A 27855-nucleotide genomic window follows, 5' to 3' on the forward strand; every position below is an offset into this window, starting at 1 on the left:
AAGAACAGTAGGTTTTGTCGACGTCTTAGTGACATGGACGTCATCTAGTTTTGCAACAAAACATTAAGCGCACATTTTAGACTGCTTGCTGTCTTCCTAAACTCACAAAAGAGTGGACTGTTTCCATGGTGCCTTCCCGTTTAACCCTCCCATTCAACACTGAGCAAATGAGGCGGTCCAAGCAGTGGGCTTCAGCACAACTCCCCATCACGTCAGAGGCGGCTTCATTATTTAAGTTTGAATCAAGTGGAGAGGAAAGTTTTAGCGACTGGGACTGTGTTGCCTAGCAGCTACTAGGCAGTGGGACCTGGTTAATTTCCACAGATTTTCGCCAAGTATTTTAACGGATATTCTTTCTCTATATCAACTATGCCCCAGACCGTGACTCTGAGCGGACCCTCACCTTGGGGTTTTCGACTGGTGGGAGGAAGGGATTTTAGCACACCGTTAACTATTTCAAGGGTATGTAAAACATTTTTGTGGGTTTATAATTTTGTTTGCGTGCATATTGTATTCTCATACTACGAGTCTCTTTTTAATGCATTTTTTTGTTATATAGAACTAGATGTGTGAACGACTACCTGTCTGCTCGTGGACTATATGGTCACCGTTTGACAGCGTATAGGTCCAATAACAAAATAAAACCATATGAAAACAAAGCGTCAGAAAGCTTATATTATGATATAATTAATGATTACTCAATCATAATTCACAACCCACCGGGAGAGGTAATAATTCAATTACGCCATATTTTTTCAAAAACGACATAGGCTACGGTGCAATACACCGACTGGTGCGGTGCTTCAGAGTTTATTAACTGCTTCGTGTTGGGCAAGAAGGGCAGGATATGTAGGAATTACACTATAATATTAATATATTTCTGCTTTGCATGAATTGGACATGCCAAAATAAGTGTCGAATCCGTGACCACCATTTTAGCAGATGCCACAATTAAATTCCAGATTAATGTCTCCAGAATTGTTACAAGCCCAAATTCCATCTCATTTATGTAATGCAAACTGTGTAGCTTTTATTGTTTTTCAATGTAGGCCAAAATGGCCATTCCTTCCAAATCTGGATCAAAAGTCTTATTTCGTCCTGGTCCCTTCAGGAGTAGGTTCTAGAATTGGCAGTAGCCAATAGTTAATCTCCCTTTGAGTAAATAGGGCCGGGGGTCCTGCCGTGGGCCGCCGTTGACATTTGTTTTTCATCAGAGATTGTGGTGGCGCTGAGGGGTTCCAGGTGTTGTCTCAGCTGTGCTCCTTCCAACCCTTTAACTAGTGCTGCAACCAAAGGTGTTATTTTTCAACGCATATGGGGTGACTGACTTTGGGTCACCTAAAGTGCCCTCTGTGAGTTATGATCAAGCATAGCTCACTTTCAAAAGGACAAGCGTCTTGGAGAGGCTAAAGGTATATATTTGTGTGTTCAAGGACATCTTGTCTCCATTCTATTTCGGTGAGGTTTTCTGCTAACTTCGATTGGGAATTTCACCTTCAATCCATTACTATCACACAGAATGTCAGGACAGTTAAACAAAGGTGTCAGAACCATCCATATACAACGATACGCATAAAACATTGGAATGCAACCAAATGACCTAAATCAATTGTGCAAGGCAACCCATTACAGTTAGAAAATAATCCTAGTTGAACCACCCACAGGCATCGTTATGCTCAACGCTAGATCTATGTTGTCATTCAAGGCTGCTGATATAGTATGCCCTTCTTCAGGGTGCAAATTATACAATGACAATCGGGGGGGTCAACTTCTTCTCCAGGGCATAAAGTAATATTTATGATAACGGGTAAGAACAATATATAAATTTATCGACGCCCCCGACCTGTTGTTTTTACCTCTTTTGGGGGGGTCCAAGTCTTACCGTAATTAGGGGGGTCAAGCCCCCCCATAATTCGAACCCTGCCCTTCTTGCCATTCATCACATTCTCAGTGCATTCTTGGTATACTCCACCAAGACCATAGACTGTGCAGTGGTTACAGTGCTGAACTTGTTATGAGATCCCAAATGTCTCCAGAGGGAATCAGCCCTCACATGGTCCAGAGAATCCTCCCCAGCTGGGAGAGAGGGGAAGCAGACATACTGGATCTGAGGGATGAGACACCCTGCTCTGTTGCGGCAGATCTCTATGTTACACCATGGGGCAGAAGAACTCCCTCCCCCTTCTTCTCCCTCTTGTGAATTTCCCTGAGTTAATGATTTGGAACACCTGCACTCCTAGACAGTGAAAGTTCTGTGTCCCCACAGACTGGCCCACTAGCAGCAGCTGGTTTGGAGCTAAGGTGATAATTTTCCGAGGTTTAGACCAGTAGGCTTTTAGGCATGGACTGATTAACGAGAAGTCTGTTGGCCCTGCGTATATCCAAGTGTCTGGTCGGGGGGGGGGGGGGGGGGGGGGGTTTGGGGGGGGTTTGGGGGGGGTTTGGGGGGGTGGGAGAGGGGGGTCGACAAGGTCACTGATGTAATTGACGAAGCATTTTGAGGGGATGTGCTGAAGTTGGCAGCTGTGGGATGGAACCTTGTTAAATCAGTGTCAACTCAACTCTCCATACAAGAGGTGACGCAAGTAGCTAGTTGATGGTGCCAATTCACAAACAAGTCTATTCCTGGGGCTAAAATTCACAAGTGTGTGTTAGGTAAACACTCAAGTGTATGTTCTGGATCATTCTCAAGAAGCCCTTTGACACCCTATTGTATGACATGGGTCGTCGGGTGATGACGAACAAGCTACTCACTGCACACTGATGGTCAGCTACTGGAGTCCTGATGTTGTGCTCTGAGAGGTCATATTTACTTTCCTGAAGAACCTATGGAAAGCCTGGAAAGAAATACATCTGTATGTTCTATTTCTCTATTTCTAAGTTATCTTCTCTTTCTGATCCCGTTCTCCACTGAAAATTATTTACAGTTTTTTTTTTTGTTGATGCTAATCCATGATCGGTTCTGGTACCACTGTGCTTAACTAGCTGTCTTGGTGCCCAAAAGCTCAGAAGCTGTCCCTGTGCCACATACCAGAGCAATCCCATGTGACTCAGCCTCATGATCCTCACTTTGGCTACATGTTATTGGTCGCGACCTATCTGAACTTTACTTTGGCTACATGTTATTGGTCGCGACCTATCTGAACTTTACTTTGGCTACATGTTATTGGTCGCGACCTATCTGAACTTTACTTTGGCTACATGGCCTTGGCCAGACTTTCTGTCGTCTTTTCCCTTCAGGATGTGAACAGTCAGCTACCTTGCAAACCGGACACACTTGCATTGTACCTCCTGTTTGCACTGTGAGGCCTTCATACAACAATTCCAGTTCCAATGAACTTAACACAAATGCCACACGTTTACAGCGCTATAAGCACATGCCACTCAGTCAACCATCACATGGAAAAGTGATGAGTGAGAAGAGCTGTGGAGTGAATTCCCATGTCATCCACAAGAACAGACGCACAAAGTAGAAGGAGGGTTCCACACACTCATGCACACACACGCCCACACTGATGACTAATGTCCCGGTCATACACACAGCGCTAAAGGGGCTTTGCATCATCGCGCATAGACTGCTTTGAAGTCCAGAGGCTCTCACTCCTAGCCTCATTAGAGCTTGAGCCCGTTTAGAATTTGACAGCTGCTCTGTGGTTGAAACACGGACAACACATTCCAGCTCTTTGTTCAGCCTGTGACAATAAAATGTCATTCTGAATTTTGCAACCTAGCGATGTAATGATTTTCCGAAGTGTCGTTGAGGCCGTGGTTTCAATAGCAAATCCGACCAGCAAACGCAAGCCTTTTGTCAGATTGCCAGATGGTACTTTTGTTGTGGTAAGTCTGCCTGGGGTGTGCAGTGGTCAGCCAGGACACAGGCATTCAGCTGATCCAACACTGTCGTGTGACCATAACAGTGCGATTTTCTTAAACAACCAGTTTAACATTAGCAGGCAATCTTTTATCCTGGAAGACCCAAATAGATATCAGCGTGGAGAGCCAGAACTTGGCAAACCTCAGGGTATTTCAGAGCGACATTATTTTGTCATATGTTAACCACAAACTCTGTTAGTGATCAACTTTGTCATTGTTTACAAGGACCTCCCTATAGAAGCATGCACACTGTTTAGACAAACTGTTCCAGCAACACACTTTTCTAGATTGAGAGCAATCTGTGTTGTAAGTGGTCATATCATACAATCTGATGCTAGATATTGCATCATGGAGGTTATAATGTTTTGGTGCGAGAGGAGATTCCTGTAATCAGTTCCCACAAAGAGCCTGTGGTGTCTTAATGTTATGATGACATCACGTTTAGGTGTAAAAATAGATAATGATCATTATCAACATGCCCTGACCCTCTAGTCTGGTACTACTTGTTAGGGTGTAGCAGCCTAAGTGCAATCAATGTTGTACTCCTTTGTGTGTGTGAGACATAGCGTGGAAGCCTCTGGTTCTGTAGATGAACCTCTGAGTGTGTGAGTATGGGAGTGTGCATGCTTGTGTTATGGCTAATTAGAGGCCTGTGTTAAACCCAGAGGGTGAGTGAGTCATTCACGACCGTCTATGGTCTGACCCCGAGGTAGGCTTTGTCCTCTTCCAATAACACATCCTCCACCAAGACACGGCACAACCATATTACCCACACTGCACCTCTGTTTCACTCAGGCACAGCCTGTCCCAACACACACACTCACACACACACACACGCACACACACCTCCCTCATGGCTATGACCTCTGTTGCTTACCGGAACTGAGGCAGGGACAAAGAGCGAGTCAGAGGCCGTAAATTAGGAATTCCACAACCGAACCACACGACTCAGCTATTAGTTGTTCATGGAGCGTGAACTTGTGTGCTTTCCCTCTTAAACTTCTGCTGCCTCATGTTCTTTCCCCCCTGTTGAACTCAGCTGGGTACGGGATTCGTTACAGTATTTCACAGTATTCGATATCTAAATAATCGTGTTTATTTTAATCACTTTGACAACAAATTACATTGTTTATACCAGCGTGGAACTTTAGCCATGTTGACACAGCTCATGCTCTCACATCATCACATAGCAGACTGAAATGTTTTCATACTATGCTGTGTGAAAATATAGTTTCAGCACTAGCGTATGTTCCAAACCTGTAGTTCCAATGATAACAGAGCCTAAAGAAACAGCTAGGGAACAGATATTAACGTGTGTCAGGATAGCAAACTGTGATTGATCGAGATCAATTATGTTGACTTCATTTTATCTCTCCCCATCTGTCAAATATATTGCTACGTGCCTTATGCTGACAGGAGCAAAGTGGAGATCCAGTTTTCTGTGAACTCTGAGTCTGATAATAAAGTTGAACTGAACAATTCACTGAACTAATGTACAGTACAATACGACCATTTCTCAACCATACACCTCTTCTGGTACTGATCATTAAACTAGGGTTAGATTCCAGTTGAATTGTAGGCCTGAATGTCTGTTTAGGTTCCTCGAAACCCCAGGAATTAAAACTATAATGAATGTTTCCTCCAATTCCTGGTCTGGTATCATGCGGCACATTATGATTGGTCAGCGGGTGGTTTTGTTTCAGCTCCGTCTGACAAATCCAGATGTTTGCTAAACACCGCAAGAACGGAAAGGAGACGGGGGCCGAAGTGGAGGGGGGGGGTGGATAGATTGATGATTATGGATAATTGCTGTCATGTGTACACAAAAGGCTCCATGAAGATAAAACATACCCAGTGGGAGTGAGACCCCCCCTCCCCCCCCCCCCCCTTACACATACCCTCCAGGGTTGATAGGACCTCTGGACCAGCATGCACCAGGGGAGAGAGAGATCGCAGAGAGGAACCTGTTGTGTGTCAGTCAGTCAGACAGACAGGGTCCACAGAGCCGTGTGTGAGAGCCCCAGGGATGGACAACATCTGCTGCGTGGACATGTGCAGAGCAGGAACTCCACTTAGACATGCACGGTGATTTGAAAAGTCATGCCCAGGTTTCCGTGGATGTGAGTGACGTGACGCTATACAGACAACAGTCAAGGTCTCTGTCGAGCCTGTTGAGAACGCTCCCTTTTATAGGTCCGCTCTTGGAAGAGCTTTATCCTCGTTCAGCTGTAACATCACACCTCATAACTGTCACACTAGGTCTCAACTTGGCCGAACCATGAAAGAAATTCAAAGTCTAACCAGCATACCTGACCAATTAAGGCTGGAAGTGAACCCCCCCCCCCCTCCCCCTTTTTGCTGTGTTCCTGCTTGTGGCCTTCAGGAAAGCTTCAGTTCTGGTCTGAAGAACATTACACCTCCAGTAGAGTGCTGTTCTTTTATTTGTTCAGGATGCGGCTACTTTAACCTCACTAATAACTAATTTCTTTCTCTGTGTGTGTGTGTGGCAGGTAACACCAGGCAGCAAGGCTGCGCTGGGAGACCTGTGTCCTGGTGACACCATCCTGGCCATCAATGGTGACAGCACAGAGACCATGACCCACATGGAGGCCCAGAACCGGATCAAGGCTTGTCTGGAGCAACTCACTCTGGCCATCACCAGGTAGGATTCACATCACCAGCTCCAAACCTTTTCTGCAAACATAGGCTACAACCCTTTTATTCGAATAGGGTTCGAATCAACCTTCATGCAGATTACTGATCAGGCATTGAGTCTTGCCTTGTGGAGATCACAATTCTACCTACAGTAGGAATCCATTTGACAGTCATGTGCTTTCATTTGAATGAAAATGAATCCAGTTGTCGAGGTTGCTGATGTGTCTTTCCCAGGAAGCACAGCACTGTATTTCTCTTTTTGGCAACTCTGTCACAATGTAAGACAGTAAAGGTGATCTGTTGTCATCTCGGCAAAGCGACACTGGATCATACTCGGTGAGGCTTGCTCAGACAGCTGGAAGTCTGAGTAAATGTTCCGTAAGGTGGATATTGCACATTTCAGCAGCTCGTCATTCATGAAATGCCTTCTTCCACCCATTTCGCTGATGTATCGTTCTCCGTGCAACATTAGGATGAGTCACTCAGTGAGCGTTTGGGAGGACGGCGAGAAACATACTTTTAGCAACACTGATACTCTGGCCTAGCAGAAGCCATCAATCCAGAAGGAGAGTTATATCTGGAAGGCTGAACATGGGAGCCTGATGCAGAGAAGGGGGCTCTGTTTTGGCTTCGGTGATCTCCGAGGAAAGGAGCTCTCTGTGGTGAGAGAAAGAAGGAGAAAGAGGCGAGGAGAGGGAGAGGGAGGACGAGAGGAAAGGAGAGTGATTGAGTGAGAAGGAGAGAGGGTGAGAGTGAGAGAGGGGAGAGGGAAAGTGAATTAGGGAGGGGTTGGTAGAGAGAGAGAGAGAGAGAGGGAGAAGGGAGATGCCAGGATTAAAATGCTTATCTCCTTCTAGGGGCGCATGGAACCCTGGAGCTCCAGAAACATAGAAGGCTTTGCCCTGTCTTTACACTTTACAACATGGATAATCATCTTCATTGTTGTGATGTGATGGGAGAGGGAGCGGTGGAATGAAAGCCGATAACCCCCAGATTAAGCCCGTCTTCTCTCCTTATAGGGTAGCAGAGAGTATTTCCAGTGTAGTATGAAGCTCTGCCTACTCTTGGCAATGGAAATTAGTCGATCATCATCATCCTCACCCTCATCATCCTGAATTCCGACAGTAATCTTACCCTGACGTTAGCGGAGTGGATAACACGGGATTTCCAAGGCTTCATGCCGTCAGATGAAATTGTTCCATTTTCCGTTCCGCATGCGTGTTTAAAAAGACACTTCTCCTTTGGCCATTAGACAGCAGGTTCTCTCTGAGAGGCTCTCTAGGCACCAGACCACCAGATCAACCTGAAGCACCACATCTACAGAGGAGTGGATGTTTACTTAGGGATACTGCAGGTAGAGCTTCGAGCTGAAATCCTCGAGACCTGAGAAGCTGTTCCTTGTTTTCTGTTTTCAGCAGAAATCTACACATCCCCATTTATCCAGTGTAAGCCTTCTGATATTAGATTAAATCATTTTGGTGGAATAGCATGCACTCCATAATGAGCACCAGCATGAGCAAACAAGTAGCCACGGTTGACCACTCCCAAGGAGCTTAATAATGTAATGGGTTTTTAATTTGTCAAGTTTTTGTTCTGATATCTTCCACATTAAGAGATAACATTTAAAGGGGAGGTCATATGACTGAATGGCGAGAGCCAAGTCCTGATATCTACTGGTATGTGACCTCTCCTCTCTCCCTCTCTCTCTGTCTCACTCCCTCTCTCTATCTTTCTCTCTCTCTGCCCTGAGTAATGACACTTCTACTCAATGGCTCCACTGAAGGAGGGATGAAGAGATGGCGCAAGGGAGAGAGGTGTGCTGGGAAGATAAGCAAGGCAGCCTTGGGCCAGTCGAGTTGACCTGAACTGTCAGCTACTGGCATGTGTTTGGCTTCCAGGGAACAGAAAGAAAACGGAGAAGGCAGAAAAGGGGGACATACTGTAGGGCCAGAGAGAAAGAGAGAAATGTTGAGAAAGACAAAGAGACAGAGAGGGGAAAATCCACTTGGCTATTAGAATGTAATTTTAGAGCCCAGATTTAGCTGTATTGTTTCACTGGAAATTCAATTACACAGTGTAAAGTGTAGCCTAGCATTGAGTTACCCTCACAGGAACCGAGGATATGGACCACGGCAGGATCCCCCCCTTGTGTAATCTCTTTTACATATTTCAACTTCATATAACCTAAGTTGTGAAAGAAACTAAGAAAGGAGGGAAGAAAGAACTCAAGAAATGGGAGAAATTCCTCTCACACATCGACCAAGTGCAAGGGGTGGAGAACATGATGGATATGGGAAATACCTTACGGATTTCTTTACAGTGCACCCTAGATATTTGCTTCAGTTACAAAAAGGACAATGGAATAGGAATGGTGTCGTTTATTAAAGAAGCTAGCGGGCATTGTACCATTCGTTCGGCGACAATGAAGATCTTTTTCAGCCTGGGATGACTGGGTACAGGGAGAGGCAGGGTCGTGTCTCACCAAAACATGATGTTTGAGAGAACAACAGGCCGAGCAGATGCCTCATTAAAAGACAAGGAAGAGAGCTGAGGAGACCTGTAATTTGCAGGGGCTGCAATTGGATAAATATATGAGCCCTCACGTCTGCTGTGAACCAAAATTACATTGGTTCCAGCTGAGCTTGAGGCACTCATACACAGGAATGTTCCAGAAATGCCTCTGCATCTATTACTTTCATAAGCCCTTTTTTCATATTTATATCCCAACTTAGCGGAGCCCTTTTGGTTGTCCACAATCCACCAACCTCATGAAAGGGCATGAGGCAAATAAATATGTGGACTGGTCTTGGAACAGCTGTTTTGGGGGAAATGACTGCCTTTGAATCAAGAAATGGCATTATGAATAGATTTGTTCTGCTGGAACGAAACTGCTGTGAGAATAGAAATGACCAGCACAAGTGGGAGGCTATCAGATCCAGTCCTTGTTTCATCTCCCCTGCTCACTGTCCTCTCCCGCCCCCATGCTTTCAGCCTGTCTCTGTGAGGTCGGGCTCCGCTGCCTCAGTCGGATCACGAGACCTGTCGCTTTGCGTCGTCCCGTTGCCCGGCCCTTACAAAGGGCCCGTCTCCATGTTTAGTGTGGCGTCGGAGCGAGACGTGAGCCTGTCTCAGGCTCTCTGTGGATCTTCAGCCTCTCCAGACCCTGTGAAGACAACCAGCTGTTAGGAAAACCTCCTCTCCACCCCACCAGGCCTCCACTTCTTCAACCCCCTCATCCTCTTCTCCTAGCCACTCTGCCTCAGGTCCCCCCCCTCCTCCTCCTCACCGCCCCCCCCCACCCCTTTCCTTGAGTAAAGAGGTGGTCACAGAGAGCTTGGAGGGAGATGATGGTTAGTACTTTCCACGAATGGTCTGCTCAGGGCCTTCGGAAAGAGTCCTGCCGGTCTGGCAGGTTACACCAAGTGAGTCATAAGACCTGGGCCATATGTTTGAACAGAGAGAGGAGGTAGAGAGAGAGAGAGAGAGAGAGAGAGAGAGAGAGAGAGAGAGGAGGTAGGTAGAGAGAGAGGAGGTAGAGAGAGAGAGAGAGAGAGAGAGAGAGGAGGTAGAGAGAGAGAGGAGGTAGAGAGAGAGAGGAGGTAGAGAGACAGAGGAGGTAGAGAGAGAGGAGGGAGAGAGAGAGAGAGGGGGAGAGAGAGACAAAGAGAAAGAGAGAGAGAGAAAAAGAAAGAGAAAAAGAGAAAGCAAGAAGGAGACTGAGGGAGAAGAAAGTCAAACAGCAGCAGGGGAGGCTTTGTCTCTGGTGTCCTGGTCTGACTGCATAACCAGTGACTCAGAGTTATGGAATTATGAATGGGGGGGATAAGAACATGAGATCACAAGCACACGTGCGTGCGCCCACTCACAGTACCTATAGCCTCCCAAGGCGTCTTCATTTTCTGTGGTCTTAATCAGGACATCAAGGGAACTATTGGGTCCTGGGGGTGAGGTGGGGGCGGGGGCAGAGGGAAGGGGAGGCAGGAGGAGGAGACCACAGCCTCACTTGATCTTGCCCTCCCCCAGACAGTTGGATCTGCTAAGTGACCCCCGGGTCTAATGGAAAGACCCCATCAGTGGTCTCTAAAGGAGACTCCGTCTCCAACTTCAGAGGGAACATTTGATCCCCTCTCATCTTACCAATAACAGAGCAACAGTTTGATAGCTTTGATTTATGGCAAACGCTGTGTTATCAAAAGACCGGCTCCATCCAGTTGCGCTGCCTTTTCATACCAAAGCGAAAAGACCTTCCGATGAACTCGTGATGATGGGAGACTGTGTTCTCGATCGGCATCTTAAGTCAAGGGTACACGCTCTGCTCTCTCCTCGTGTAGAGTCTTGTTAGGATCCTACACGGCCAAAGTAAACCGTCCTGCGCCTCGAAAACCAAATTTCACGAACGAGGAAATTAAATCCAGCAGAGTCCTGTAGGCAGAGATGGGGGGAAAAGGGGAAAATATGACCACGGGAACGTCTGACTGTCATCATGATGACCTGAGAGTGGGCCTCAAAAAGGGCTCCCTCACCCCTTCCACCTCCTTCCATCCTCTCCCTCCCTCCCTCCCTCCCTCCCTCCCTCCCTCCCTCCCTCCCTCCCTCCCTCCCTCCGTCCCTCCCTCCCTCCCTCCCTCCCTCCCTCCCTCCCTCCCTCTCTCCCTCTCTCACTATCTCTCTCTCTCTCTCTCTCTCTCTCTCTCTCTCTCTCTCTCTCTCTCTCTCTCTCTCTCTCTCTCTCTCTCTCTCTCTCTCTCACTCTCACTCTCACTCTCACTCTCACTCTCACTCTCACTCTCACTCTATCTTTCTCCCCATCCTTGGCACTCAGACCTGGGAGAGGGAGGGGGGGGGGGGGGTGACATTGGCCGGAGCTGGACTCCACAGCTCGACTCCTCCACAGACCATCTCAGCTAATCCCTCACACACTGACTCCATATTAGAAGACATGCTGTACTGGCCAAGGAGCGAACAATACGCTTCATTGTGACCTTTGTGTCGATGCGTAGCAGACTGTGCCCGTCTGCTCGCCTGCACTGTCCTCTTCTCAGAGTTTCCACTCAGACATCTTAAGCTCTGTCTCTATCAGTTATATGTTCTATGGGTCTTTGTACCCAGCAAATGTCATTTCATTTGCCACCGATTAACTTTACAAGAGCGCATTATTCTGTAACCGTTGAACCGAACTGTCGGCGATGTTCAGGCCTGTGTTCTGAGATGGGAGGGAGGGATAGGTCATCTCCATGGTAACATCCGTCCCACGCACCTCTGTGGCACGTCAATCAACCACTCGGCGCCCACACCCAGGCCTTGATAGGAACACCTCCTCCGTGTCTCATATCTGAGGCATTGCCTCACCCAGACGGCTGCCATGTCAGCTGAGAACGCCGTGACCTCACCATCCGCCAATCAGGTTTCCACCAGGGGGTTGACACACACACACACACACGTCTCTTTGTTGCCTTCTGTTGCTGTATTAAAGGACTTTGTTTACATGTATATGCTAATGAGGGACTGACCTTGAGGAGAAAGAAGATTCTGGAAAAAATCGCTCACACACACACTCGCATACATACACACGCGCACACACACACACTTATGCTAGTCTGTGGCTCGCATATGGTCTGATGTCATGCCCTTTTTTTTTTTTGGTAGCTTTCCCATATCCAGAACTGTAACAACAAATGCTCTAGCAACTGGGCTTTCTAACACATGCCAACAAAGTATTTGTCTCCTGAAGAAATAAAGACATAAGAGTAACTCATTCGCCTTACAGAGTTTCACACTGTGCAGACGACTCCATTTATATCCTGCCACCCCCAGAGCAGTGTGCCATTAAACACACCATATAATGCGGTTTCAAATGAATTGCATGGTTTTATATTGCCCTATCGTTTTTTTACGACAGATTCTAAATCCCGCTAAAGTAGTTATTTCACTAGGTCTGGGTTATGTATACTGTATTGTACATTGTATGTCAGTCAGGGCCAGTTAGAATAAATATACAGTAGCCATCTCAACTCTCAGTCATGTTGTGAAGAGTTAATAGCATAATAGCAAGAGGTTGTCCCTAAATGCCAACGTTAGAATTCTGAGGGAACATCTGACCACAGATGGCTAGGTCAATCCTAGGTCATTACTAGATAATGACTAGAAAATGAATGATTGGAAGAGAATTGCCAGTACTTGTATAAAAACTAAAGTGTACTGTGACAGCTTTGCATTTTGCCAAGGATGGGGAATTCATACTTAAGCTTTATGAAGTGAAGATGGTTGTATCATTAAACTCTGGCTTGAAGGCTCCTGTATCCATCTCTGCATGTTTAGTCTGCCAAACAGAAAAGCATGCTGGGAAACCTGTCACTGGATACTGTGTAAAACGCAGAGATGAAGCTTGTGTTGGAGGACAATTTGATGCCACGACTGTACCACTAATATTCAGCAGCGGTTAGTGGTATTAGTATAAAAGTTAAAGTCATCATCTTTTTTCGCTTGCTATACTTAACTGCATCGTGGTAAAAGTATATTGAATTGGAGCCTTTTTTTTATTATTCCATGATCGGAGAGTCACATCCTATCCCAGCATGATTTGGCAGCAACTTTTGAGTCACTGCTGTGAGTGTGCAAAGCTGGATACGTGCAGACAGAACAGCCTGTTACCGCCTGGGGGATCGTGAGATGAAGGGACCTTGTTGATCTAACAAGCCCTCTTTCCTGTGTATTGTCTTACAGGTCAGGAGACAAAGTCTGGTCTCCAACGGTTATTGAAGATGGCAAGACAAGCCCGTACATGGCCACGCTGGAGTCTGACTCGCAGGTATGAACTTGTTGTTTGGTTTGCAAAGACGATCCATGGATAGGGTGATCAGACGTCATCCAATCAAATGTTGCTAATGCGTTTTTCCCATGATCAAGATAAGATAATGGCTCATTATTAGCACGTAGGCAAAAACTGAAATACTGTGAAGCGTTGCTTGTTTTCTAAGAACAGAGATGGATATCCAAGCAAGATGAGCTCTAGTAGTGGAACTCTTCCTGACACTTTCAGAGAATCTACTGAACAGGGAGAAACCCAATGTTACCAAAAACCAACAATGAGAGCATTGTGGTCTAGACATTTGAGAAATGACCGGTCATCTTGTATTGTAGTCCGTGTTAGGCCTATTTCAAATGCCTCCGTTCCCTTCAGGATTCTCGTTGGCTGGTCTGAATGGTGACAAAGGCCTGAAATGAAATCTGTCAGTCAGTCCATCAATTGAAGAGCGACACTCGACACAGAAGACTGATATTAGGTTCCCCCTCAGCAGAAATGCTGCTATACATTTGAGTAGAAGACTTGTGGATGAATAGGTTTCGGATACTGGTTTCTAGTGTCTGGGAACAGAGATTTGAGTCCTCTTTGTCTTTTCAGCAAGGACTCCAAAAAGACTTCACGGTCAGTTAACTTTGTGGTGGTCAGAGTACAATTCCCTCTTCTGAAGATCGAAACTGTAAATACTTGGAATGGTTAAGGGTTACTTGGCTGATTTATGGCCCATGTAAATATGGTAGTAATAATGTATAAATCTGCTCAGTGATGGATGAGGAGAGAGACGACCACATTCAAGTCTCCAGACAGGCATATTCCCCCTCAGAGGATCCTGGGAGTTGTAGTATTTCACCATCTCAACACAAGCCTGAGTCTTGTCTTGATTTAACGTCAGGAAATACCAGGCCTGAGTGAGGGGAACCATCAACTCTGTATACACAAACAGAGTGGTGACACGCAACGCTACCTATGGCTGTGGTGTAATCCGAGGAAGCCGAGTTTGCCCCTCTCTTTCTATCCCCTCTCTTTCTATCCCCTCTCTTTCTATCCCCTCTCTTTCTATCCCCTCTCTTCCTCTCGCAGCAGAAGATGGAGAGTTTGAGGCACTGTAGATCTTATCCAGCCCACAGCGTCTCGCTAAAATGCCTCGGATGTCTTTTTTATAATCAACTGAATCTCTTCAGTTACATGTGCTTTAGGCTGTCCCGTGTTGACATGAGAGGCTCCATATGGAGGTCAGTGATCAACCATGGCCAGTTCCTGCTGGGGCCTTACACAGCATACCTTGAAGGAGTCCGCCGCTATCAAACACAATAGACACATTACACATGGCTTTCCTCTCCAGTCTGACTGGAAAGTCCGACCCCGCATCCGGGAATGAACTGTGAGCCAGCAGGAAGTGACATGCGGATACACTGGCGGTTGTTTCCTTAAACAAGAGCCATGGGAGATTCTCATGATGTTCAATGAGTGAACCTGTTGGATATGAGTCCGACAAGTTATGACAACAGAGCTATTTCTGTCACTTTCGCTTTGGAAAGAGGGGGAACTCTGGAGGGAGGCATTCATTATTTCCACGGCCTCTTATTGTTAGCAGACACTGATATCCTCAGTTTACCAGAATTGATGATGACTTACGATGAAAAAGTCATGACATTTCGGGGAACTTCAAATAAATCAATTGTCAATGTGGAGATTTTTGTCCATAGATTCATTCCACAATGGCACATGAGTGGGATAGAAGCGATGTGGCTTAGCGGTGATGGGCCTTGGAAAGTATGGGGGCCTGAGAATGCGGAAGCCCCTGTTGGATCACACGTCACCAAGGTTCCATTCTCAAGCTGTGCAGCCAAGCTGGCAGGAGGCAGAGAATTCTCTCTCTCTCTCTCTCTCTCTCTCTCTCTCTCTCTCTGCTCACATTTATGAGAGCTGACAGCTCGGTGCTCTGCATGACTTAAGACTGTAATTCTCTCGCTGCTTGGAATTTGTTTTACTTGAGAGAAATCTGTATGATACAGGATCTCTTTTATGAATGGAGCACGTCTCAAGTCTTCCAGGATCTGTCAGGCGCAATCCTCTTTCTCCTCGATCGACATCCCCAGTATCTTAATGGCACTGTCCAATAGCATCATGGCCAATACATTAAGTACAAGGTTATTAGAGTCAGCTGTACATATGTGTGTGAATACCATATTGTGTGCCTGCTGTCTGCCAAAACTGTTTAGTGGTTCAATTAAAATGTTATCCCCTGCCAAGCACATTCCAACACACTTCTATTAAAAGGTCTCTTTCAGTGGGCCACAATCATGCAGGGCCATTTAGCTCGCTCACTTGTGACCCCACTTATTTGCTTGTTTGTGTGCAGCCCTGGATGAAGTCATTTACTAATCAGGCGGTAATCCCCCAGAAACGGCCAAGTCTGTATTTGGGTTGGCCCTCTGAGGGCGCCCCTGCCTGTCAGCACGCCAGGGAGCGGATGGGGTCGTGGAGAGCACTGTGCTGGGCCAGCCAGTCCGGCTGGCTCCCTCCCTCCAGCCAGAGAAAGCAGGCAGGCAGGACCCAGACCAGCCGGCCTCGCTCCCCACACCCCAGCACCCTGGGATAGGACCAGGGACCATAAAGGGCTGGTTGTGTTTGGTTAGCGGTGCAAAGCGCCATGTGAAAAGCCTAATTTCTCTGTTCTGGGATCTACCATAGGGAGTTTGAGGGAGGTAGGGACTAGCAGAGAGAGCCTGGGGGAGGGGGAGAGAAGGTAAGGATTTGGGGGTAGACTGTCCGGTAAGGAAGGCTAAGGGCTTAGTCAAAGGCAGACATATGATTTCAATTAGGCCTCAACCCCTCCTTTCCCCCCCCCCCCTCTTCTCCTCCTCCTCTCCCTGACCAGACTACTGAGGTGAGTGGGCTCTGAGGTACCAGCAGTAAATTAACTGCGCCCCCCCCTCCCTCCGGTCTGTATTATAAGAGGAGCTTTTAGCCTGGGTGATGGACCCAGGGGGGCTACTGTGGTCCTGTATAAATAGACCCCCACTGGCATACATGTATTCACACACACACACACACACACACACACACACACAAACACAGGGGTTCATACATCCACCCAAACACAAACACGCACACATCCTCCTGCATACATGCACACCCAGGCTCTGCAGGCAGTCACCCAGATCCTTCAGGCCATGCTTGGCTGCCATTGTAAAACAGGTCAGTGAAATTTGACAACGTTCAGAATTTACGAGCAGACAGAACTGCCTCCCATAAATTGCTTTGTCTCTTCTTCTGGAGGCCCGGCAGGGAGAAAGAAGCAATGCAGTAGATCATCTCCAATCACGATCCAATAGTTCAAGATTCTTTGTTGGAGAGTTTGTGAGCAACAGAAGTTAGGTTCATTGGATGTTAAAACACTGTGCTCAGACATTGCGTGGTCATAGCAATGCAAAATAAATGTTGCCTTCATTCGGCAAAACAAGATAAGGTTACCAGGTGATTTACTAAGAGATTAGATATGACACTCATACAAAAGGTGTGCAGCAGAGGGGGAATGTCACCATGAGGTACCATAGCCATTATATGAGTTGTAAATGTGGCATCTTGAGAACCACCACAGCAGCTCTGCTCAAGTAAAATAAATCACTTTTAATGTGGCGGCTGGCTTGCGCTGATTTATTTAATGAAAATAATGGTCGCTTCAATACCTGTGAGCGACTTGAAAGCACTTACAGTCCCTGAATGTTACCAAACCGGCATTTTTACAAGCTCGGCACCAGATGTTCTGCCTTGTAAATATGCCGTTCTCTCCAAGCAAATATCTATCTGCAACAGGCGCTAGGCTGGGGAAGGGCATGAAAAAGCAGCGTGCTGAAACGTAAACGTCCGTCTGTGCCACGGAAGACGGTCTGAAATGTACTCGTCCCCCCCCCCCCCCCCCCCCCCCCCCCGAAACACAGAGCAAAATGTCCTCCTCATTGTGTTAATGTGAAAATGGTTATGTGAAACAGACAACACTGCAAACAAAAATCTTCCTATTCCTTTGCTTTGCCTGCCAGATGATGACAGATTTGATATTTGCCTTCATTAAGGCGTTTGGAGTTGCCAGGGTGTTTGCCAAGCCTTTCAGCAATTCGGTCAGTTTCCCTTGAGCGGGATTGAGACTCGATGATCCCTCTCTACCCAGCGGAGAGGGAGACGAGAACTGGAGCCCGTCCACACGTCATGTTTACACAGATTAAACAAGTCATGAAAGGAGGACGTTTACTGTCATGTCACTGCAGGAACACTCTGTAAGAAGATCCTCGCTGATTTCGATGCTCTCCTCCCTTCTCTCATGTTGCTTCCAAGACGTGCAGAAGCAGATCCGCTGGCAAAACAGTTACTGATGCTTATCAGCGGAGCGAGAGTGGGTTCGCCGAATGACGAGTGCAAAGGAAACGTAAGGAGAGAAACAGACGACTGGAGGCCAGAGACCCACCCTGACAGACCTCCACTTGTCACCTACTTTAGAGCTGTTTGTCTGGGAGGGTGGAGTGGGCAAGGTGGGGGTGGGGGGGTGGGACTGGAGCTGGATAGCCTGGGGTGGGGGAGGAAGCCTGGGGCTGGCATGTGGTGCTCTGGGCGTCTGAAGTGGGGAATGAGGAACGAGGGGCAGACATGGGTCATGCCCTGAAGGATGAGGGGGTCTGGGGTCGGAGGGTTCGGCCTGTCAGGGGTGGGGGGGGGGGGACCTGGGGGGAGGGGCTTGAGATATGGCCCAAGTCCAGTCCCTGTGATGTGGATGTGTGTAGGCTTGGGAGGGGCTGTGTGGTGATTAGAGAGATGGGCCGTGTGTGGGTGGTCCTGGGTGAGGGGGGAGGGGGGGATGAGGACCATGCAGGCCACATCTGCTGAGATGACTGTTCTGTCTGGAGAGGCTATGAGAGCTCCCGCTTCCTACTGGGAACACACACACGGGAACACACACACACACATACACTCTCTCTCTCTTTCTCTCTCATCAACATTCCTAGAATGACAATGGATGTCTCCAGTTCTCCCATTGCACTACTTGGAACAAGTCACTGTGGTTCCTGATCTGTTTACAGTAGAGTTTGGGAGGAAGTCCAAATCAGCTACTTCAAACTGCTTTCTGGCTCCAAAACAGAGAAATAACATACATGTCTGACTGTCTCGCATGGCACAATATATAATGACATCATCATAAAACACACTCAACTTTATCTGAAGTCTGGCAAGCGAGGTGGACTCGCTCGCACGCACGCACGCTACAGTATCTATGGTAAACATATCTACACTCTGTCTGTTACAGTGTTTAATCCTCTTTGCAAACCTGAACCACCTTTGCCTAAACACCACCATACCAGAGACATTTTAAGAACCAGTCATTTTGTTGAACCCAAAGCCGGTAGAGATGGGGCATTTGAAACAAGGACACGTCTTCTAACCTCTCCTCCTCTCCTTGGTTTCCCAGAACTTCCGTCCAATCAGCAGCGGCTCCAGCCGGAAGCCTTCGTACACCCCTGAGCCCCCGCAGCTCAGCCACGCCAACGGCAACGGGCACGGCAACGGCTACGGCAGAGCCAGCAATGGGCAGTACAACGCCCCGGCCAGCCTGTACAGCAGCAACGGCAGCAGCGGAGACCGAGCCCTGCCGAAACAAATGGGAGGCCTCAGCCTCAGTGCCACGCACAGGTCAGCCTCACAACATCCACACACACACACACACACACGTCTACTTGGACTGGAAAAGCCATTTGTTATGGCAGGGGGCCCCTCGGGAGTGTGATAGATGTGTGTGCAGTCCCAGGACACAACCTCTGGGGCAACGTCCCCCCACTCTGAATGTTCCACTGCCTTGGTCCCCTCGACCCTCCCCAATACTGTACCGTCACAGGCTGCCGTGGCAACGCAGGCATGCAGCAGGCCGAACGCATCAATCATGATCCGTGAGGATGTTCTCGGAGCAAGGGGAAACGTTGGGTCCTGTGACGGGGCAGGGCTGTGCCGGGTCTGGGCCGAGCCTGCGAACAGTCAATGGTCTAGATCTCCTGTTTGGACTGGGGATTCCAGGGAGAAATATATCAACCCGCAGACGTGGCGTTGGATCACATGATCCTGCGAGACGGGCCTTGTGTCTTGGTTCACGCGCGTCTGTCGAGCAGACTGCTGTTGCTGTTGTCAGCACGCTGCTAGCAGCACTGAAACGCTTTCATCAAACTGCCGCACGACGGCCATTGACATCTTACTTTTCAAATCTCCCCCTTCCCTGTCTTCTCTCTCAGCCCAGAGCCGCCCATGCAGTCCCCAGGGAGTAGGAACGGGTTCGAGGCGGCCGAGTCAGACGTCTACAAGATGCTGCAGGACCCCGAGGAGCCCATCTCGGCTCCCAAACAGTCGGGCTCCTTCAAATACCTGCAGGGCATCCTGGAGGCCGAGGACGGAGGTAGGAGCTCCCCCCCCCCCCGCCACCGCGCTCTGTCAGCCCATGCATTCAGCTGCATGTAGAAGCCATTCAACCCAGGGTTGACATATGGAACGTGTTTGTATATGTACGTTGGAAATTTGTGTTTGTATACTTTGGGCTAAATATTTTCCCCCGTGCGAGGGGAGTGTGTGATTCCTTCCAGCCGCAGTACCACGGTGTTGCTTTGCACGGCTCAACCCCGGCCGAGGCTGGCTGGCATAGTTTACCTTTTATAGAGAGAGGGAGCTCTGGGAAAGCTATGGGGATAAGGTGGGAAGATCTCCTAAGTTTATTGCAAAACAACCTTACAAAAGACAATAAATGGGAGAAATATGACTGTGTCTTTCCGACCACTTCACATTCCAAAGTCAGTCCGAAAGTTCAGACACGGTGTCTGAACTTTGAGATGTCATGTGATGTTCCCGGTGGCAGGGGTTGCAGGGGTCAGGGCTAATCCCTGAAACGAAAACACTGGAGGGTTCATTTCACATGCACCAGATTGTGTTGTAACAATCGGTTTACATGGGCAGCTTTGAGCATGTTCTGGAGATGCCTTCATTGGAGATGGGACCTTTTTGTGTCCAATATGTTCCGTTACATTCCAGGCATTAGACTGATCCGGCTATAGCTTCCCCCTCGTCCAGGGCCAGTGCTTTGAACCGGGCGGTCCAAACAGACAGGATAATCCATGGGACAAGGCCTGCTTCTGGCCGAGCTACTCGAGAATGTTTTGGTCCAGTGCCAGTTCATGTTATTCTTTGAATTTGGTGCTAATCGCTAGCAGGTGTTAAAAAGGATTAAGAGAGGGAGAAGCCAGTAATGGTTTCAACAGAAGTAGATTAAACACCAACACCATACCGTCGACATCCTGTCAGGTGTCTGTTATGGCTGAAGAAGGCTTTGTTGACTGACATCGTGGTTCACCTAATCCTCTGTTGAGTCGGAGACACACCTAGGATCCACACCTGTTGGATCCAGACTCCTCTGTGAAGCCCTTCCTGTCTCTCCATTGTCTCTCTTCAGTCAGTGTGAAAGACAACCTGGTTGAACCATCGCTACTGCCTGCGTATCAAAGTTCTGACCCCAGGCACAACGTGTCGAGGTTCGGGACGTGTACGTGCGTGAGGTTGCTGTTGCTATCCCAGACTAGTTGGATGACGAGCACCTATCGAGTTGGGAATCAACAAAAGACGACCGCAATGGTGGACGCAGCTTGGGTTTGGTCCTCCTTCGTCAGAGGGCAGCTCCTGTTTTGAATGAGCTGGCTTCCCGTGGAGTTGGTTTCAAGAAAGAGAAAACACGTGAGGGCTTTCTGCTCCCACTACCCACAGGCGCTGGCCAGCTGTGTTGGTAGTTTTGATGGAGGAGGGGCAGGGTGCCAGTTAAGCTCCTCCTGTTGCTCTTCAATCAACTGTCTGTTCCCTCAATTACTGGTCAAGAGGAGGCCTCAGCCTGGAGGAACCTGACCCCCAGGTCTAAGGTTGGAGACAACTCTATCCCAGACGAGGAGATGGCTCAAGAATCTCTGAGGGTCTTTGGGATAATTTAAGCAGTCACTAAAACCTTTTTATCTTGGCTCCTGACTTTCCGAGGTGGTTTAAGTGCATATTAAGTTGGTATAGATAGAGGTACAGAGTGTATCATTTTGTTTATTTCTAGAGAACATGACCCCCCCACCCATTTACCATTGGTCATTGTGTGGTGTAGTAAATGTCTGTACTACAACAACTCTGACAAATGGATGGAAACTCCTGTTTTAGTGCACAGATAACCTGATCTGCAGCTTCAGGGTGGAACAAATATTCCAGTCCATCATTAAGATATCCATCAAGTTAAAATGTAGAAACCTTGACACTGTAGAAAGCAACAGTATAAAAACTTAGATAGAGATCAATTCTGCCTGTCTGGTTTATAGGACAGAGATGATGTGATTGGACACGCACACGCTTCTCAAATGATACACTGAAGGCTAAATACTGTTTTGGTCTCAGCCAATCTGTATTTACGGTCTGTTGTGAGTACAGCTCTTCTCCCATTTGTGGGAATATCATTAGAATTCCCTCGCAGCGCTGGCAATTGTGTGAATAAGACTTGAGATTGTAAAGCAACGCAGTATACAAATACACCTTCATTATTCCTCACGCTCTTAAAAAGTTCAAGCGGTGCCAGGTGGTTGGCGGGTGTGGCTACAGTGTATGGTCGGTGGCCTGCTGGGTAACAGCTCTCTTGGCACAGCATCAGTGGGCAGACAGTGAGTGTTACAACCGAAGCCCAGAAGGGCCCAGTGAGATTGTAGCAGGCCAGTGTGATGGTCGGGGCTGAATGTAGGTAATGTTTGTTCCGCCAGCTGCCTCGGTCTCAAACTAATTGATGTGTTCCTGCCTTGGCAACCGGGAGAAGAAACGCACTATCTGAAAGGGTGAATGGACGGAGCGAGGGGAAAGAAGGGTGGGGAAGGAGATTGATGAAAGACAGAAAGAGGGACGGTGAAAGAGAGTGGGTCGGAGGAGAGCGGGCGAGGGAGGGGTTGGCCCCGTGCCTGTGTTCCTGCCCTGGCCCCAGGTCCTGGGGCTGTGACACCTCCATGTGAAGGGGAGGCTTGATGAGCGATGGATGTGGTGAACGGAAGCTGACCTCGGCGTTTCCCAGAGCGAGGTGGGAGGAACGCCAATCCCTCCTCACCTCCTCTCACCCACGGCTGACAAGTGCCCCCTTTTCCGATCGTCGACCTGGAAACCCGGCTTGTTTTGGAGTTGGTGTGTGCATCTACAGACAAGCCTTGGAACTTCACGTGTGTGTGTGTGTGTGTGTCCACAGGTGTGTCTCCCACAGATAGAATGAGAGGCCTGAGGTCTCCTGTCAGATCTCCTGTCCCCAAGCTGGGCAGCCCCATCCCCACCAGCAGCTCCATGCCCCCCCTCCAGAAACTCCCCCAGTGTACCCGCTGCTGCAGCGGCATCATGTGAGTACCCCCCCCACCCCCCCCCCCCCCCCCGCCCCGACCCTCACCAACCCACACCACCCTCCTGCACCACCACAGCGCCTATCAGTTTGGGTTAGTGAGGCAGCTGGGAGTCCTGCTCCTTCGTACAGTCCTAAACAATCCGCTTACGTCAGGCTGCACCATAGAAGGTTATCGCTGAGTGAGTTAACTGAACTCTGTATCTAGAGGGCCTTGACACCAAGTGCACAGAACTCCGGCTCGACCTGCAGCAACAGGCCCTGGTTCTCACAACCAAAGAGGAGAAACAATCTCCATATATCACCTTTAATGATTAAACCCAACCCTCCACGCCCACACCTGCCGGGGAGCTGAGAGGTGGCGGTAATCCCCCTCGCCGTGAAGGCACCCTGGGTAAACAGTGATGTCATCCAGGCGAGCTGGCGAACAAGAGGCTGCTGTGGAAGTGTGGCACAATGGGGCTGTTATGAGAGAGTGTACACAGGGCTTTTAGACTCTCCAGCACTTTATCTCCATGCAGCGCTCACCTTTAGACGGCTGTAACGCCCGATAAAGAGCTATTCAAAATCCACGACTGGTTATAGGGGTTATAAACAGAATTCAGGTCACTCTGATAATGTAAATGTGGTGGTGGTGCCATGAATGCAAGTCACACACTGGGACCAGTAGCCTATCATGTGTACTTGGGAGAAAAAAAAACCCACAGGTGACATCACAATACCTATTCAATCCTTTTAACATGCGGTTGGTCAAGTATTCAAATCAATCGATGCTGGTCTAATAAAGGCTGTGCTCTTGGCTCTTGTGTGTCCCTACAGAGGCACCATAGTGAAGGCCAGGGACAAGCTGTACCACCCCGACTGTTTCATGTGCGACGACTGCGGCGTCAACCTCAAACAGAGGGGCTACTTCTTCATCGAGGACAGCCTGTACTGTGAGATCCACGCCATGGCGCGCGTGCAGCCGCCCGAGGGCTATGACGTGGTGGCCGTCTACCCCAACTCGAAGGTGGAACTGGTCTGAGCGACGCAACGAGACGACCCGCCCACCCTCCCTCCCCGCCCGATCTCTCCGGCCTCCTGATTCCATACCCTCGTCCTCCCACACGCGCCTCTCTCCCCCCGAGAGGCGCTCGATGCGCAGCGGCAAATTGGTTAAGAGCTTTACGGTCTGTTGGAGGAACGTGAGGGGATGCCGTACGATCACGACCGTACGCCTCAGATCCGGCTGTCGTCTTCCTATTCAATAGATAACCTTTTGATTTTATTATCACAGTTTTCAGTGGCTACTCATTTCTAATGTTCAAACTCGTGCTAGGATTGAATGCCAACTGTGAGAGGCAGATGGGAAGGCGTTTTAGGTCTGGTTTGACCTGTTCATATTTACACTACAGTCTGATATTATCTGTCTGATAAACATGTATTACAAGTTTTCACGCCTGCTGACATTTTAGGGTCTATTACTCTACCAAAAACAGCCTCTCTGCTCATAGCATTTGTTTAGCCGACTGATATATGATATTTCACGTGGGCCAACTCTGAGGTAAATCCTGCTGGTAAATGGTAAATGGGTCAAGAAATAGACTTTCACCACTTCTCACTCGGTGGAGGACACCCAAATCTTTATGACAGCATTCCTGTTTGATACCAGACAGCTGCTGCTCTCTTCCACCGTGGAGGGATTCTGGGACAGGAGACAAAGATACGGAGGATGTCTAAACCCAGCTCCAGGATCTTCTAAGACGAACATGTGGGAATGATATTCATTTGTGAAGGTTTTCTGGCACACTATGTGCAGTGCAGTTCTTATTGGCTGGCTAGCATTTGTAAGGGTGATATTATTTTCCATGTATGAGTTAAAATATCTAGTCTGCAGCCAGCTCCAGTAATATACTTCAACATTTCCTGTGAGTGAAGCGGGGGGGGGGGGGGGGGGGGGGGGGGGGGGGGAGGGGTGAGGTGGGAGGAGTGGGGAGGGCATTTATGTGTTTTTGGAAGGTGACAGAAATGATCGTGCTGAGTGCCTCAAAAAGTTATTACTTAAACATGTGACCATATATCTCAGCTTGGGGAATAGCAAGCAGTGATCTGAAGTGGTAAGATGAATTGTTTTGTAGAGTCTAGAGTACTTTTGATTCAAAAAATAGAAAAACACAAACTGTCAGGGCTAATTCTGGTTGTCCACAGTGCTGGGACACTTCCCCAGTGTCTTTTGCTGTAAATTATATGAAATTTATATTGCCTTCATGTTGGTTTTCTAATTTCCTAAGTATTGTACATATTCTTTTCAACATGGCTGTCTTAACAAACATAACATGTCAGTCTTTCTTCACATGCTCCTTGTCCTTCAATGCTTGCCATGTGCAGGCCCAGAACCCTCTTCATGTCTTTAACTTATTGTTTTATCTTTGTTCTGGTTCTTCTACTCTTGTTTTTTAAGGTATAATAAAGCGAGGAATGTATTAAAATCACATGACTCAGCGCATTCTTCACAAACCCAGTATATATTTATGAACGTTTGAAGAGCAGAGCGTTTTGATGAGCACCCATTTCAAACCAAGGAAAAACACAGCACTTCCAGTGGTGAGGGCTTTTATTCTGAGTTCCCGCCTCTGACAGGGCAGTTTCCCTGCAGCGTGATGTCAGGTCCTCAGTTTGCTCTCCAACTCTCCGACCTCGTTCCCCCAACACATCCACTTCTTACAGACCTTAAATCGGAGCGTAAAATTGTCGCACCACAAAACCAGTTTCATGTTTTCACAGAGCGGCCTCTTACACTGTTTTATAGCCCGCTGGGGCTTGTTCTCCGCATTTTAATTTGTAGCAGCGACCTTGAAGGAGTCAAACTTTAGAAATGTGACACGTGAGGACGTACACAGCACAGCCACTGTTCATTATATTCCAACTATAGCATTAAATAGAACTTACTTAAACGTTTAACTCAACAGGGAGTATGGGGATTTTCCTCCCTGTTTGCCGGCACCAAGTGTTGTCGAGAAACAAGTTGGCTCTTGATGTAACATAAGAAGCATGTGGTTGGTTATAGGACGAATGTCAAGCTTACCATGCAGTTGGGATCCATGCCTCCCTGACTCAATGCGTTTGATTTTCTAATCGGAAACAGAAGGCGGGCCCTTGATAGGCTATTCTTTGTGCTTTAATAAGCTATTCAATGACCACAGTGACTGCATGGAGGAGGGAGGGGAAAAGGGGAGGACAGGCGACGGTTGTACATCGACTGGCATGAAAAGCAGCTCTGGAAAAGGGATGGGTGAAAGCAGGCTAGGAAACAAAGAGAGACAGAGGGAGAAAGAGAAAGAGGGAGAGAGAGGGAGGGAGAGAGAGGGGTAGGCAGAGGGGGGGAAGAGGTGTCAAAGTCATTCACTGAAATGATCAATTCTATAAAGTGTGATGTGGTTTAGCAATGTGGTAAACAGTTAGTGGCTGCACATTGCAGGGCTGTGAGTGTGCCCTAACAGCCATGGGTTGTATGGATTACATATGTGACTAATAATGTACTGCCAGTCACTACTCAGTAACCAGACTGCAGTAGCAAAGAACACGAAATTCTGGTTTCGAAGAAACCAATGCACATACAGTACGACGCTTGATAGCTCGCAAGGTTCTTTCAAACATGGACAACAGACGAACATTGCTTCAGGTGATGCAAGAAATGATTGTAATGTTTGTGATATCGTTCATTCTCAAAGGCTCCTCTCAGGAACTCCTCCACCCATGCACATGCACCGCTAGGCCCGAAGCCAGTGTAGTTTCAATGGAAAGAATTTTTAGCTATGGTGTTTTAAATCATCTCAGTCACCCAGTGTAAACATTGTGTCAGGACTGGAGATAAACATATCCTGGTCTCTGGGTAACACTGTGTTTTGTTATGTGACCATCGAACCTACTTCAGCATTGGCTAGCTGTCCTTGATTATACACAAAGAAGAGAGCTTTCTGTCGTGAACGTAGCTTTCAAAGGCAGAAGCAAAATAGATGCGCATTTCCTTCATGCCAGACCTGGAAATCACAAACTTCTGGAATGATTCAAACCTTATCGAATCATCCTTCATTGAATCACAGAGTAATTTTTCATTGAGACCCAGTCATCCTGTCTGATTTAACAGCTGAACAAATCCATCTCCTCTTCAGATGCTCCGACAGAGATAAAAGCTGAAGGGGATCTGGAAAGCATCGGGTGTGTGGTTAGATGTGCTATCCCCTTTGCACGTTCCGCAGGGTAATTAATCAACAGTTTCAGATAGGAATGCTGCTTTTGCACTTGAAGTGGATGCTTGTCAGTCCTTTGTGCTTATGTACTGTAGCATGCTGTCAGATGGGCTCTGTTCCAGTCAAACACAGGAGCCATTTAAGCCTCTGTCACTCTCTCCATCTCTCTCTCTCTCTCTCTCTCTCTCTCTCTCTCTCTCTCTCTCTCTCTCTCTCTCTCTCTCTCTCTCTCTCTCTCTCTCTCTCATCTTAAACAGGTCAGATTCCTTTGTTCTCTCTCCCTGCTGTCTATGGTACCACCCTATTGTGTGTGACAGCTGCGATTTGTGGAGCTGTCGGAGATACCGGCTGTAAAACCCCTGGTTAAATGCTGCACACACTGACACAGGGGTGCTACATTCTAGTCCCACTCATCACACACCAACAAAACACTTACATGATAAACACCCATCATCTGTTGGAGACAGGGTAGCGGGGGAAGTGGATGGCTGTCACACAACTGAAGTAGCACGATAGGTATTTCTTTGAGGATTGCAGTAGGGGTTGCATACCATGCAAATAACTTGAGTTAACATAACACTGAATATGGTGCAATGGGACAAGCCTCATAAGGACCAACTTGAGTTAGGACTGTGTGTTGTGTTTCACTGGAGTGGATGTGTGTGCCTGTTCTGACAGTTGGGGAGTGATTTGTTTGTGAAGATTGTATGTTCTAGATGACCACTTGATCCTCTGAATGTTTAGGTTGTTCCAGGGAGTCGGCTTCGGGTGTTATTAAAATGGGATTGAGACAGAGACCCCCCCCCCCCCCCCCCCCCCGTCCTGAAAACATCGACCCCACCCTCCCTCTTCTCCCTGGACACAGAACAGACAGAAGAAAA

The 27855-nt window shown here is 47.9% G+C and overlaps 1 protein-coding gene across 1 annotated transcript; it reads left to right on the forward strand.

Annotated features, from left to right (window-relative positions):
• The first annotated feature begins 224 nt into the window (after nucleotides 1–224).
• On the forward strand, nucleotides 225–24662 carry pdlim4 (PDZ and LIM domain 4). The gene is made up of 7 exons (XM_067257544.1): nucleotides 225–462; nucleotides 6384–6535; nucleotides 13252–13336; nucleotides 18792–19012; nucleotides 19603–19763; nucleotides 22602–22746; nucleotides 23565–24662. The coding sequence occupies exons 1-7, from the start codon at nucleotides 370–372 to the stop codon at nucleotides 23767–23769; spliced, it is 1062 nt and encodes a 353-aa protein (XP_067113645.1). The 5' UTR covers nucleotides 225–369; the 3' UTR covers nucleotides 23770–24662.
• Nucleotides 24663–27855: the final 3193 nt, after the last annotated feature.

The sequence above is a fragment of the Osmerus mordax genome, chromosome 19 (assembly GCF_038355195.1).
Source record: "Osmerus mordax isolate fOsmMor3 chromosome 19, fOsmMor3.pri, whole genome shotgun sequence".
Classification (NCBI taxonomy): Eukaryota; Metazoa; Chordata; class Actinopteri; order Osmeriformes; family Osmeridae; genus Osmerus; species Osmerus mordax.

What these genes read in the sequence shown, in the direction of transcription:
- pdlim4 (XM_067257544.1), top strand. Translation starts at nt 370, where the DNA reads ATGCCCCAGACCGTGACTCTGAGCGGACCCTCACCTTGGGGTTTTCGA. An exon ending in AGCCTCAGTGCCACGCACAG is followed by an intron (nt 19,013 to 19,602) that starts GTCAGCCTCACA and finishes CTTCTCTCTCAG; the next exon opens with CCCAGAGCCGCCCATGCAGT. An exon ending in CCTGGAGGCCGAGGACGGAG is followed by an intron (nt 19,764 to 22,601) that starts GTAGGAGCTCCC and finishes GTGTGTCCACAG; the next exon opens with GTGTGTCTCCCACAGATAGA.